Source organism: Vulpes lagopus, chromosome 5 (genome assembly GCF_018345385.1).
Source record: "Vulpes lagopus strain Blue_001 chromosome 5, ASM1834538v1, whole genome shotgun sequence".
Classification (NCBI taxonomy): domain Eukaryota; kingdom Metazoa; phylum Chordata; class Mammalia; order Carnivora; family Canidae; genus Vulpes; species Vulpes lagopus.
The window spans coordinates 95611760-95626927 of NC_054828.1; the positions used below are offsets into that span (position 1 = coordinate 95611760).

Genomic DNA, 15168 nt, shown 5'->3' on the forward strand with positions numbered 1-15168 from the left:
CTTGACTTTTTCTGGCACCCAGTAAGAAAATCTCATAATCCTATATACATGTCAAGTTTATAGTTCTGAAACAAGTTTTACAAAACTAATGCTTCTGATGTGTGATAACACTGATATTTTCAATTTGTTAATGTTAAGACTTTTAATATTTATTCATGAAAGAGGCAGAGACAGGCAAAGAAGCAGGCTCCATGCAGGGAGCCTGATGTGGGGCCCCGATCCCTTGACTCTGGGATCACACCCTGAGCCAAAGGCAGACACTCAACCACTGAGCCACTCAGGCATCCCATTCTTAAGACTCTTAATTTTATGACCTGCCAATAGGTCAAAATCCAGAGTTTTAAAAACCTTGCATTAAGGGATAATGAATGGTAGAATGATCCATCCACAAAGCTACTTTGAAATCCCTGTCAATAGATCATGATGATCATGATAGAAAGTATTTTATTCATTCTTTAAAAAAGGGGGGGGGGTTATTTATTCATGAGAGATACAGAAAGAGAGGCAGAGACATAGGCAGAGGGAGAAGTAGGCTCCATGCAGAGAGCTCGATGTGGGGAGTTGATCCGGGGACTCCGGGATCACGAGGCCCTGAGCCAAAGGTAGACGCTCAACCACTGAGCCCCCTAGGGGTCCTTTATTCATTCTTAATTTTTTTTTTAATTTTTATTTATTTATGATAGTCACAGAGAGAGAGAGAGAGAGAGAGAGAGGCAGAGATACAGGCAGAGGGAGAAGCAGGCTCCATGCACCGGGAGCCTGACGTGGGATTCGATCCCGGGTCTCCAGGATCGCGCCCTGGGCCAAAGGCAGGCGCCAAACCGCTGCGCCACCCAGGGATCCCCCTTTATTCATTCTTAAAAACAAAAAACAGCTTTCAAAAAAAACTTTTCTTTGTAGTGGGGTGCTTCTTACACTCCAATGAGTCTTCCATGCTAACAAATGTAATATACCTCAACACTAAGTATTGTCTAAGCAAGAACTCCTGTGTGTCAGAGAAAAAAATTTACTTTTCTTGGGAAAGTCAAAGTGCATCATCAGGCTTGTGCAATAGAATTCTTTAATAACTCAAACAGGTGTGTATGTTAAATGCAGAATACATTTAACATATAGTGGTATGGCACCTTCAATCATTCAACATGGGATTTTTTGAAGTGCCAGGTGCTGAGAGAAAACAGGGTTTCAGCCTCCTGGAGTTTAGGGACTGCTCATAGGTAGAGAAAAGTAGAGCACCAAGCACCAAGGCCCTTCTAGTGAGATTAGTTCCCACTAGTGAGCTAACTCCCAGAAGACTGATGAGAGGGAGCAGAAGGGAAACGTGTAGTAAGTTGCGTATTTTTAAGTCCCACTCTGGCTATATAGTAGGATGAGAGGTAACGGGAGGGGATGGGGTTAGAGCAGTGGAGGCTAGTACAGTAAGTAAAGTGAATGTTGAGTATTAGAGGGTCTGTATAGCATTGTGAACAAGATAGGTATGGTCTCAGTAAGGGCCAAGATAATGTGAGAGTGAGAAATACAATGAAAAACCAGCAAGGAGATGTTTTTGTTATAAAATGTCAGTGCTCTGAACCCTTTTGTAATTCAGAGAAGCAATAAGGTGGGGTCTCTTAAGTGTGGGCTTCCTTGCTCTGGTGTTCTAAAATACATTCCCAAGTCTCTGTGTTGTCTACCTTTTCTAGAAGGGTGAATTTTTAACTTCACACTCTCCTGTTGGTCTCTACACTATGTGGGCTGTGTGATTTTTATGCCAATTTCTAATCAGGAGGGATCTTTTTAACTCCACTTGAAAATTGCATTCAGCTACTGTCTCAGGGGCCGTCATGCAAGTAAAGGGCTTTGATGTTGTTTCAAACCCCTCTAGGAGAAAAGGGCTCTTTAAAAGGAAGCCTGTTATTTGAAAGTGTTCAAAACTAATCATTTCAGGAGCTTTTCTCCCCTTCTGAACAGGTTAGAAATGCATTTTAGGTTTCCTCTCATTCTTAAGACCATGTTGCTTTTAGTTGTTTTAGATCAGTGAGCTAATCAGCTCTTTAGGTATTTCACAGGAAATTACTAAATTGTCCTGAAAGCTTTGAGAGGTAGTTTGGGGAATTTGGGCCGATGGCTTTTGGCTTTCCTAGTGTGTACCAGTTAGCCGCATGTGAGGAGCAGGCAGTCTTGGGTTTGTATGGTGGCTTCCTGCCATCAGGGGCCCAGGCTCCTGTCATTCTCCACATGTGGCCTGTTTTACCTTCACATGTGGCCTGTTTTACCTCTTAGTCATAACTGTGCTCCAGGCAGGAAGGAGGAAGAAGGGAGTGGGAAAAGAAGCAGCTTCCAGTTGAATTAGCCCCTTTGAACAGTCTTTCCTGGAAGCTCCACCCAGTGATTTATTAGCCACACTTGGCTGCAGGGAAGTCTGGGAAATGTCTGGGCGCATCACCACCCGTAATACCATGAGGGTTGTGGTAGTAAGGAAGAAAGGGAGAACGGTTGTTAGGAAAGCAACCTGAAGTCTCTGCCACACTTACCTGTGCCTTTGAGCCGGAAAACAGATGAAATTTCACTCATGTAAAGGAATTAAGCCATCTGCACCTGCCCTGAGATATTAGACAAATGAAGAGTTAACTGTCACTGAACCATCTTCTTGAGCAGCATTTCTTGGCCCCTAGTGGTATTTGTGTTAGAAGCAGGGCCCTCACCCTAACTTCAGACAGGATCTCATTTGTTTGATTTCAGAGCAGGTGGTGACCTTTGTTCTCTACCTTGGGCTGCATAGGTGTAAAAAAAAAATGGTTTTGAGGTGGTTATATTTCTGATGGCACAGCATAACAGTTGTCGAATCACTATGTCGTACAGCTAAAACTAGCATTGTGTGTCAACCATACTTTACTTAAAGAAACATATTAAACATAGCAGAGCAGGTAAGCATTTGGGCTATAGGATTAGACCTGAGTTCAAATCTTAATCCACTAGGTTCTCCTGTGATCTTGGGCAAACATTTGAAACTTCCTGTGCCTTAGTTTTCACATCTGTAAAGAAGAATGGTAATAGTTCCTACTTCATAGCTCTGATGAAACCCAAATGAGGTAGCGGGCCCATGGTGAGTGCTCAATAACTGGTAGCTATTATTTTATTTAAGTTAATAAAACGTAAGAACAAATGACATCCACAGATCACAACCACCTGAGAGAGTAGGAAGAGTAGAAAAAGGGAATTAGTAACTGGGATGCAGAACTGAGGTTGCCCAAAAGGATGAGGACTTCAGTAGGTGCTGAGATGACGCAATAGTATAGAGCACATGCTTTTTCTATCTTTCAACCTTATCCAGTAGCTCTAAGAATGGTAGAGCTCTCTTGCAGCAGGGGGTGAGGGGATACAGGAGGGTGGCACTCAGGATGTGAAGCTGAGGGGAGCCTCAATGACAGCAAAGACTGTGTATATCTGGGACTGAGCTTTCTTGAGTTGAGATGTGTATGAAGGGTTGTCCTACTTTAGCACTGGGATGCCGAGATCCCTGGGTGTATACATAATGTGTCCTGTCAGAAATAGTTACCATTTTTGAGAATAGGGGTTGGGAGAATCAGAATCCAGAGTGTAATAGGAACTACACTGGTTTTGAAAAATGCACTACATTGTTTTCAGTATACATTTTGTTACTGTGTTCCAGAAGCTGTTCTAGGCCCTTAAAAATACATATAAACTCATATTCTTCCCAGCAACCCTTTGAGGGAGGGACTATCATTACCTCAATTTTACAAGTGGGGAAACCAAGGTTTTGAGACCTTAAGTCATTTGCTAGAGAACACGGAGTCCGTAGCAGAGCCAGAAAGCTGTTTTCAAAAGCTTTTCTATAACCTAAGGCAATTGTGGCCTCTTCAGTTCCTTTGGTGGAGAAACATAGCTCAAGCCTTCTTTTAGGAGCAGAGTAAGTTTTGCCTGCCCCTGGTGATCACAAAATCGAGGGTGGGGGGTGGAATTTGTACACAGCCCTGGGGCAGGGTGGGTAGGGGCTGCTTCTTGCTGGTGAAAGAGAGAGACTTCTCCCAGTCCCACTGGTTGAAGAGTCATGGGGGATAGTCAAGTGTAGCATGGGCTTTCTGCAGGGCAGTTTCACAACTAGAGAAAGAAATGACGTAGGTCTGTGGTTCTTTCTTCCACAAATGGAATATGTTTTTTGTTAAATGAGTGAATGTTTGTTAAATGAACCACCAAGGTAACTGCAAAACAGAGAAGTCATTTTTCTACTTCCTGTTTCTTGGGGTCCAAAAATGTGTTTTGGGCATCTCCCACCTGGAGAAATTTGTAGAACCATTGATTTAGGCTAGAAGTTGGCAAGTGAAATATGACTTGGACCTGAAGCTGCTGGCTTTGAACTGTCAGGTGCTCCTGCATGTGCAGAATGAACAGTTGGATGTTTGTGGTCACCAGCAAGTCCTGAGTCTAAATTTACAGCCCACTGTTAGCATGCTTTTAGCCCTGTCTGCAGATTTTTAAAATTTTCTCTCTGGTCCTGAGGGCCAATTCTAATGGATACCTTTTCCTCTGTTGATTTTTAAAATCTTTTTAAGTAGCCTCCATGCCCAGCATGGAGCCCAACATGGGACTTGAACTCACAAACTTCAAGACCTGAGGTGATGTCAAGGGTCTGATGCCCAACCAACTGAGCTACCCAGGTACCCCCCCACACCCCATGCTGATATTTTTAATCTCCAAAATAGTGTTCACCATTTTAGTTATGGTAAGTGAAACTCTTTTTTAAGGAGTATGAAAAAAATCAGTAAGTATTGATCTCTCTCCGAGCCTCCCCAGGGTGGCTGCCCAGCTACTCATCACTTGAGCTGCAAGTTGAAGAGGAAAAGCCCTCTTCCTGTCTTCACCCTGGCCGGGGTTCTTTAAATCAGCACTCCACAGCCATTCTCTCAAGTTTCTCCCATGAGGAGACAGGATGTTCCTTGTCACCCTTTCCAGGGAATTCAGGGACAGCTTCCACAGGCAGCCTCCGAGCCTGGAGCCCGCTCTGAACTGGGTCTCAGTCTCCATAGCGGCTCCTGGTTCTGGTCGCTGGATAGGTTTGGGGAGCAGGAGGGCAAGGACAATACCTTGTCTCATGGGAACTCTAAGGTTTCACTTCTGCTTTTTCACACTTGGGACACTTTTCCCTCTTGATTTCTGTTCTTTGAAAATGTCTTGGCTTTAAAAATTAAGGTTGCAAACGACAGTTTTAGGAGGGCAGGGAAAGTTCTCTACTGACCTTGTGCTGGCTATGTGAGTGTGTTCACTTAATGATGTCTCAGAGCTGCTGTACACTTAAGATTTGGGCACTTTTCAGTATGCATATTTTACCTCAACAAGGAGAGTGAAGATTTTATGATTTATTATTATGAGAGGAATATCAGCTCATCTGTTGCCATGAACAAAAGACAAGGTGATGCGAGATGAGGCTAATCAGTTTTTGCTGATGTGGAAATGGGGAGTCCACAGTGAAAGTGGGGACTGGCCCCATAGTTTTACTTTTCGGATTTTATCCTATGTTATTATAGTAGTGAAAAACTGGAAACTAGAAAATTAAATGCAGAGTAATAGCTAAATAAAGTTGGCAGAATTGAAAATGGAGAGCTACTTCATTGTTAAAAAGTATGTCATAAATGTTTTGTTTATTAAATCCACTTATAAAAAGCATAGAACAATCCCATTTTTAAAAACCAGAAGTATATACATCACATATATGCAGAGAAAATAATCAGGAAGAATGTAATAAGACTGGATTACGTCTGAGGTAAAGAATTACGGGTGATTCTTACTTCCTTGTCTAAGTTTTTCCTTCCAATGAGCACTCATTGCTTGTTCAACTCCATAAGAGAGGAAATGCGTGTGTAGGGCAGCGGAGTTGGCTCTGAGGCTCCTCACCAGAGTCCCTTCTGTGACATCCCCACAACTGCTGATGGAGGGGAAGCCAGGGCCTGTGCTAGCAGCCCTTAACAATGCGGCCTTTACAAATCATAAGGTGTCTTTGATGTTTCAGGAGCATGTTCACATATGCTATCTCAGGTTTAGAGATTTAAGAGGACCTCTGTTCAACTATACTGATGCTCAGATCATACTTGCGGTGGTCTCTCCTCTTTCATGGGCTCCCCCTGCGGCGCAAGGGCTGGAAGGGCAATTTTGCCTCCACTTGGGGATTTCCCAGAGATTTTCTTCAGAGATGGAGTTTTTCATTTTCCAGGATTCGGTTCACTCCTCCGACTTTATTTGAGAACTTCCTATTCCATTACAATTCCACACTTCAGTATTAAAAAAAAAAAAAAGTCTGATACTATTCAGCTACATTACAGAACTCTGTGAAAGGCAGAAGTTCTCTTATTTCATGACCTCTTTGGGGCTGTGGGTATAGTCATAGGTCTATGACTGCTGCTTAAGAAATAGCTTGTGCCCTTATGGTTTGAGACACAGTACCCCACCTGCTGAAACAGAGGCCTCCAGAATAAAGACCTGAGTGATTGGAAGAAGAGCCCTGAAACTTGCTGTGACTCTGATCAAGCTGCTCCCCATCCATGGATGTCAACTGAAGAGGTTTGGACTGAGTCATGCTGAGCACCCCCGCTGCTGGCCCCTGCCCCCATCACCAGCTCTAACCACCAAATTCTGAGAACATGGCTCATGGTAGCTCTGGCCTGTCTGCCCTTTACCCCAATGCATGCACACAATGGTATTGTAACGCTTGTGGTGTACTGTAGATATACAGTCTTGTTTTGGGTCAATTAAGGAAAACACATAAAGAAAAAATCACCTTCCCCCCCCCAACCCCCACAAAAATAATAATGAGAATGGATACATAAGAAGTCCGGAAAAACCAAAAGGGAGGGACTGTTGCTGTTCTCATAAAGAGAATTCTATTTGGTCTTGTAGTGGCTGTCATGCAGGATCCATCTCCATGTTAGACATATTTCTCTGAAGGACTGGGCTTGCCTCCTGGTCTGACCACGGGCCTGAAAGAGAGGCAGGCAACTAACCATTATTGCAACAAGAGCCCCCGCAGTGTGCTACTGCATCCATCCATGCCTCTCTACCCACCTAGCCTCCCAGCCCCTACAAGGTCTGAGCACTTGTCCCTGGAACACCAGCAGGGGACTGGGTGAATGATGTCAGCAACCCTGTCGAGAGCTTTACATTTGCCATCTTGCTGTCACAGCAGCCTGAGGATGGGGGGCATTGGGAAAGAGTGAGAACTTGCCTAGGGTCACCTAACTAGGAGATGATAGAGCAGGTTCTGAACCCAGTTAATCTAGTTTCTGGGAGCCTTGTCAGGGGCACTCATGGAGGTGAGAAAAGCTGATAACCAAAGTCATCAGTTGAGTTGATTCTCAACCCCAGGGAGGATGTGAGCAAACCACCACCATCGGTGAAACAGAGCTACTTTATCTAACACAGAAAACCCGAATTTGATGTGACCCTAAAAACATGTGTTAATTCAGGACTGGCCTAGCACCTCCTAAATGGGCTAATTCATCATGAACATCATGTCTTTGCACACCGTCCTCCAAACCTCTGGAAGCTAAGCTGCCCTCAGGCATCACTGAGTATGTTAACTCAGGCATAGGGATCCCTCAGATATGTTTACTCTATATAGCTTTGTATTCTAGGGCAGGGTTTTGTTCTCAGTTCATTTCAAACTGAGAATTTTCAGAAAAGATAGAGACACGGGGAGATTCTCCTCTAAAAGCTCCCAACTGCACCCCAAATACTTGTAAATGTTAAAAATCTTTCTCTGTTTTTAAAGGGTCTTTATCCCCTTGTTATGCCATTTATAATACAGACATTGGAAAGTCATTACATTTTCAGCTGTTAAAAATAATGATATATAAAAAAATAAATAAATAAATAAATAAAAATAATGATATATTAAAAAAATAACATCATATGAGATATTGAACTTGGATTCCTGAAGAGAAATCTCAAGGAATGCGAAATGCAAACCATAGGTATAAAATTTGAAATATTTTCATCTACTGAAAGGAACTGATCATCCTTAAACATTCTCATCCCCCAAACCCAATTGCAGGAAGAAACCTGAGCTTTGGATGGAAGTTGCATTTCTGCTATTTGCAGACAGTGTGGCCTTGAACAAGTCACTAAATGTCCTAACCCTCAGTTTCCTCATCTGAAAAATGGTAACTACTTGAAGGATTGTTATGAAACTTGAAATTTAAAAAGAAATACATATAAAACAAGGAACAGGTACTCTGTAGACTTTTATCAAATGGTATATTATTTTGATAATCTGAGAGTCATCATATCTCTACTGCCTGGGGTAGGTTTCCTGATCTGACCTGCTAATCCGTGATATGTGACCATGGTATCTATCACATGGGATTGCTGTGCAGAGAAGAGAGATCCTGAGTGTAACTCCCATCATGGTGCAGGGCTGGAGTGGGGCTAGTTAGACGTTAGCAAAGGGCTGCCTCGGCCTAAGTTCAAAGGACAGAAGAAATTGAGACCTCTCTTCCAGGCACTGGTCTTTGGTTTTTTTAAATTTTTTTCTTGATCATTTCAGAATGACCATGGGCTGGAATTGGATGGGAGAGTTACTTGAGCTGCCAGATAGCTAACTGCTCCTGCTTCTGGAGCCTTGGTGTTAAATCAAGGCCCTACATTGGCACAGGGAGATTAGGAGCCTAGGCCATTGTTTATTTGGCTCCCTGATAAAAGATTGGCTCTCTCTCAAAACATTGGTCTCTCAAAAGTCTAGAATAAGCCAATAGGGGGGAAAAAAAGTTTTCTTAAGAAAACAACAAAACCGGGATCCCTGGGTGGCGCAGCGGTTTGGCGCCTGCCTTTGGCCCAGGGCGCGATCCTGGAGACCCGGGATCGAATCCCACGTCGGGCTCCCAGTGCATGGAGCCTGCTTCTCCCTCTGCCTGTGTCTCTGCCTCTCTCTCTCTCTCTGTGACTATCATAAATAAATTAAAAAAAAAAAAAGAAAAGAAAACAACAAAACCCAGCTGGAATCATCCAGATAAAGAGACCTCAGTTCTTTTGAAGAGCTAGGATTAGTTGGGGGGAATCCTTCAGACAGGATCTTTGGTGCTAGACCAGAAAAGATGGAGATTTACCCAAGTCACCCGGCTCTCCCGAACAGTGCAAACTGTGCCTCTATTTTCCTCAGTTTGCCAGCCTTGTGCCTCTCTTTGCTCAAGAACTCTGCTGACTCCTTGCTCCCAGAATTCCACTGCCATGGCCTGTCTCTGGGAAAGGTTCCCACCAACTGCTTCCTGGGAAGCTAGGACCTGTGCATAGGCCTGCCCAGAGGGGAAGGAAGAGGCTCACCTGGGACATTTGCAAACACGTCTTCTGTTCCCTGATAAGAAAAAGAAGGGGTAAAGTGACTGCCTTACCACCAGCAATAGTCCCCAAATAGAGTTCCTCCTTCCCTTTTCCTATTTCTTTAGGATTATAACTCTTGAGAGCTTGGTAAGAGCTTCTTTTCCAACCCTCTTCTCATCAATTTTAAAACATTGCAAATACAGATGTGGGTTAAGTATAGTCACCCACAGTGGGACCCAAAGTAGTAAGGGGTTCACCAGGAGGTGGCCCAGGGTAAATCTCAACGGGTCATGGTTCTGACCCAGTCTTCATGAGCACTAGTCCCAGGGCCACTGGGGCACCTTCTCCTGAGGGTGTTTGTAATAAGCCAGAATCTATGCACACCCTCTGCCCTAGGCCAACTCAACACACCCGCTGCTGCTCCTGGGATAAGGACTCTGTCTTCCTGAAAACCTCCCAGAGAGTGGAAAGAGGAAGAGGAGGAGGTTTCTCGAGCTCAGTCTCCAGGAGAGAAATGGGCTGTGCCTGACCCTACAGGGCAGCTGGATCCCTGAAATCGCCATCCTCTGTCGGGCAGGGGCTTCCTGGAGCAAGCAGCACAAGAGTAGGGAGTGGAGCTGACTGCTTCCCCCAACTTGCGCGCGTCCCTAGGGGCTTACTGTGGTTGCAGATGATGGTGATGACCAGTGACAGGAGAAGGACGGCGCAGGTCCCAGCCAGGGGTGCCCAGATGTAGATTTCACAGGCGAAGTCTAACCCACTTGTTTTCACTGAAGCCACGGAAGACGCTGACATTAGGAGCTGGCCCAGGATCCTCCAACCCACACCACCAGCTGGGGCCGGGCCTCGGTTTCCCCACCATCCGGACAGCTTTCGGCGCTGCCTCCAGGATCAGGGCTGGCCCCGGCAGGGGGCTCTCCCCGCGGGAGCCCGTCCCGGGAGCCCGGAGCCCGTCTCACCTGCGCTGCCCGCCGCAGGCCGGCAGGTCTCCCCGCGCGGAGACACCGGCTTGGACGCGTTGGTGGGCGCCCGCGTGGGTGGCCGCGGCGCCGGCGTAGTGGGGGGCTTGACTGCGGGGGAAACCGAGGTTGGAATCGCGCGGAGGACTGGACGCTAACCCTTCCCACTGCTTCGCGCCTCCGGCCAAGAGGGCCCCTCCTCCACCCGCGCTGACCTCTGCGCTCGCGGAGCGCGGAGCGGGGATGGCTTGGCGACCCCCAGGATTCGCGCTCAGCCCGTCGCGGCGCGCGTGGCCGCCTGCTGCCCCGCGGGAGCCGCTCCCCGTCCCCCAGCCGTTCTCCAGGGTGCAGCCTGCGAGCCCGTGGGCTCGGGCTGACCCGCGTTTCACTGGCGAGCAAACTCAGTAGCCCTCCCAGGAGCAAGCAGACAGGCGCCCAAACTGGAGCCCAGGCCCTTCGGACCTAAGAAACCATCTTCAGTCCCCACCCCGTCGCACCTTAGCCTCAGTTTCCCTGTCTGCGAAATGCAAGCAGTGGGCGCCCGTGTGAAAAAAGTGGAGGTGAGCCCTACACCCCACACGCAAAGGACCGCGTCCCCGGCGCCCGGACCTGGCAGGAAGACCGGCACGAAGGGGCTGAAGTACAGAATGGAGTTGCTCAGGACAGAGCAGAAATAGTAGCCCTCGTCCTCCTTGCGGAAGCGGCTGAGGGTGAGGCTGTAGGTGTTGTCGGGCTTCTTCTGGCCGGAGATGTGTTTGGTGTCCAGGCCCTCGGCCGTCTTGGCCCGGCTCTGGGAGATGTACATGAGGAAGACGGGGCGGGCGGCTGGCTCGTTCCTCTGGTAGAGCCACGAGCAGCCCGGCGCCGCGGTGGGCAGCAGCACCTGGCACTGCAGCTCCACCTGCGCGTGCAGCCGGCCCACCACCTTCAGCGGCGTCATGCGGAACCGGCTGGGCCCGCTGGCCGCCGCGGCACCTGCGGGGCGGCAGGCACGAGGCTGAGCCCGGAGCCCCGCGCTCCCCGTCCGTCCCGCCCCCCGCCCTCCCCGAGGGGCGCAAACTCACGGAGCAGCAGGGCCAGCGGCAGGAGCAGGGCGGTCACCCGAGAGGCCATGGTGCGCTCCGCGGACACGCGCTGGAGCCGGTGGGACGGGACGCGGCGGGGCGGGGCGGGGGGGGGCGGGAGTCGCGCCCTCCAGCCGGCCTAGGAGCCAGATTTTGCGATCCGAGGATGTGATGTCACCCGAAGCCCTGCAGAGTAGAGTCTCGTGGTTGCCACCTTTCAGCCCAGGGAGGAGGCTGGGGTCCGCGATCTGGGCGGTGGAAGCAGGCTTGCAGGAAGCTGGGGGTGGTGGGGACCCGCAGGCCTCCTGATGAAGAAAAGGGCTTGCAAGTGACCCCTGGAAAAGGCTCCCTCGTGGGGGGGGGGGGGGGAGACAGGATTAAGCGAAGTTAGGAGAGGTGAAGGGGAGAGTGAGCGGGAAGCAGTGTCCACGACCCGTGTAGTCACGCACAGGGTCTCCAGCAAGATGGGAACTGAGCGTTGAGCAGGGGGAGGCCTTGGGGACCTGTGTGAAGCCCGGGGGAAAGCCTGCAACAACGAGTTTTCCCTCTCAGGCTGCGCCACCTCATATCCCCTTCCTTTTAGCCTGTTGCTATCCTGAAACCTTCCAGCCCCGGTGGATGCCGTCCTCCCATTTCCTCGGGGTGCCTGAGCCTTCCCACTTGGAATCCGGTGATGAACACGCCTCACACTGTTGCTACTTGATTCCAGGGTCCACGTGGCATTATCTGTTCTCTGTGTCTGCCCCACCTGTGGGTTTTGCATGGTGAAGGCTGTGTTGCAGACACCTTTCCCCACCATGTTATATCATAGCTTGGGCTGAGCTGTGTTTGTAGAACCGAAGTGTTGGATGGGCTATTTTTTTCTTTTTTTAAAAAATCATTACTATTACTTTGATTTCAAAGTGTCCTCTCTATGCTTCTCAAATCATCCAAGGTGCTTAAGCCTATGGGGAATATTTAGCATATTTTCTTTTAATTCCAGTCTAGTTAGCATACAGTGTTATCTTAGTTTCAGGTGTACGATATAGTGATTCAGCACTTGGATATATCACCCTGTGCTCATGGTAAGTGCCCTCCTTAATTCCCATCGCCTATTTTGTCCATCCCCACACCCACCTTCCCTCTGATAACCACCAGTGTATTCTCTATACGTAAGTCTGTTTCTTGCTTTCTCTCTTTTTCCTTTGCTTGTTTGTTTGTTTCTTAAATTCCAAATATGAGGGAAACATGTGGTATTTGTCTTTCTCTGACTCAGCATCATATTCTTTAGCTCCATCCATGTCATTGCAAATGGAAAGATTTCATTCTTTTTTATGGCTGAATAATATTCCATTATATATACACCACATCTTTTTTATCCATTCATCTATTGATGGGCATTTGGGCTGCTTCCATAATTTGGATATTGTTTATAATACTGCTCTAAACATAGGAGTGTGGGACGCCTGGGTGGCTCAGTGGTTGAGCATCTGCCTTCAGCTCAGGGCCTGATCCCAGAATCCAGGATCCAGTCCCGTGTCGGGCCCCCTTCAAGGAGCCTCCTTTTCCCTCTACCTGTATCTCTGCCTCTCTCTCTCTCTCTCTCTCTCTCTGTGTCTCATGAATAAATAAATCTTTTTTAAAAACAGGGGTGCATATATCCCGTTGAATTAGTTTTAGTTTTTTTAAATATAAAATTTTATTTATCTTAGGGAAAGAAGGAGAGAAAGCATGAGCAGGGGGAGGGGCTGAGGGAGAAGGAGAGATAGAATCCTAAGCAGACACCCCACTGAGCCTGGAGCCCCACTTAGGGCTTGACTTGGGGACTTGCACACCGGGCGCCTGGTGGGGACCTGTGTGAAACCGGGGGGAAAGCCTGCAACAACGAGTTTTCCCTCTCAGGCTGTGCCACCTCATATCCCCTTCCTTTTAACCTGTTGCTATCCTGAAACTGCCTGGGTGAATGCCCTCCTCCCATTTCCTCGGGGTGCCTGAGCCTTCCCACTTGGAATCCCATGATGAACACGCCTCACACTGTTGCTAGTTGGGGACCCCGCGACCATGACCTGAGCCAGAAATCAGGACCCCACGACCATGACCTGAGCCGGAAATCAAGAGACAGAATGCTCAACCAACAGCCGCCCAGCCACCTATACAACATTTTAGACACATGAGATTGTACCCTGCATGTCTTTTTCTGTAACCTTCCTTTCTTAGCTAATAGCAAAAGAAGAAAAGCTTTTCACATCAACACATGTATTTTATATCGATGTTCCATAATTTAGTTTTCCTGTTAATGAACATTATGTGAGCTCTAGTAGATACAATGTATCTGTATTGTTGAGGACTTGCTCAGTACATGTTACAAACATACAAATGGAAGATGAGGGATGCTGGGGAAGGAAAACCCTTTGTAATGATGGTTATGTTATGACTGTGACTCATGCAGGGCATCCCCTGGCATATAGATGTGTGTGTGTGTGTGTGTGTGTGTGTGTGTGTGTGTGTGTGTCTGTGGCTGTATAGACACAGTGCTATCCCTTAACTCACATGAATGAGGGTGACAAGGAAACAGCCATGTGCAGGCAGGCCATCTTGGTCTCCTGAAAGAGAGCTGCAGCTGACTTGGAGACCTTCCAGCCTTGCAGCTAAGAAAAGTGTCAGCCATGGGGGGTGGCAGTCCCTTTGTACAGAGCATGACAAAGGGTGGGGGGGATGCCAAGGCAACACATGAAACCTACCAAGGAGGCTTTGTGACCCCAATGATATTTTTTACAGAATGTGGTGGATCTCAACGCAACCACAATGACATCCGCCTCGCAGCATACAGGAGAGCAGACACAGTTTGTGAAAATTCTGGGGATGCTTGCTTGCAGTAGGGCCAGCTGTGCAGAGGGCTGGGTGGGGCCTGCCCCTCACTGCCAGGTAAGCTCCCCTCCCCCAAGTTGCAGCACTCAGGTGGGATGGCAGGAAGGCATGGGAACCACTGCAATCCGTCAAGCAAGTCCCTTATTTTTAAAAACATCCAGAAAGAGATGAGAGTAACCAATTTTTGTGCCAAATTAAGCAAGTCTTTGTTTTTCTTGAAGTGTTTGTTCTTAAAACATGGAAATACAAGAATCTTAATTTACATGAATTGAAGACATTTGGAACATATAACCAGGCAGAGCAGTGGTATGAATTGAATCAGGGCTCTGGACCGCAGCTCCTAAGACCCTGACTGCAGGGACAACTTGGAATCAATGGCCTGCTACCTCCTCTTGCCAATCCCGGACTGTGAAGACAATACTGTCTCCTTGGAAGGAGTTAGCTTGTTTGGGCCTAGAAAGGCCTCTGAGTCCTAGAGCTAACAGAGTCTTGCTTTATCTCAATGACAAATACCTGTCAATTCCACCTCAATTGTGCCACTCCTACTTTTTCTGGAGAATGTTTCAATATATAGAAACATTGTCATATTGTATGTCTTTGAGTTTGAGTTGTGGTGACACATACAGATTTATTTATTTTAAATGTTGTATAGTAGTATCTTGTGAATATTCCACAGTTCAGTGGTCCTCAAACCAGAGTATTCATACCCTTGGGGGGACAAGGAGGCTGGCTGTCTTTGGGATACACTGTATTTTAAGGGGCTCATTTCCCAGATCTTCAACTTTTGGTTCTCTTTCCTAAAATGGATCTGCCCAGGAGCAAATAAATGTCTGTGTCTAGTCTTCGTGCCAATCCTCTTTCCCCATCTCCCCTTTCATAATTGCTCTTCTCTTGCTTTAAAACAAAAAGGCAGACCTGCTACCATTCTGTACATTACTGTGGTGCAATGCCCGGGAGGTGCAAAACTCTCTGGGACAACAATCAAAGGGGAAACA

The 15168-nt window shown here is 47.4% G+C and overlaps 1 protein-coding gene across 1 annotated transcript; it reads right to left on the reverse strand.

Moving 5' to 3' along the window:
• Positions 1–5625: 5625 nt before the first annotated feature.
• CD8A (CD8a molecule) lies at positions 5626–12034 on the reverse strand. The gene is made up of 6 exons (XM_041754309.1): positions 11327–12034; positions 10872–11237; positions 10263–10373; positions 9963–10073; positions 9307–9337; positions 5626–6968 (listed from the first exon to the last, which is right to left on the reverse strand). The coding sequence occupies exons 1-6, from the start codon at positions 11373–11375 to the stop codon at positions 6917–6919; spliced, it is 720 nt and encodes a 239-aa protein (XP_041610243.1). The 5' UTR covers positions 11376–12034; the 3' UTR covers positions 5626–6916.
• Positions 12035–15168: the final 3134 nt, after the last annotated feature.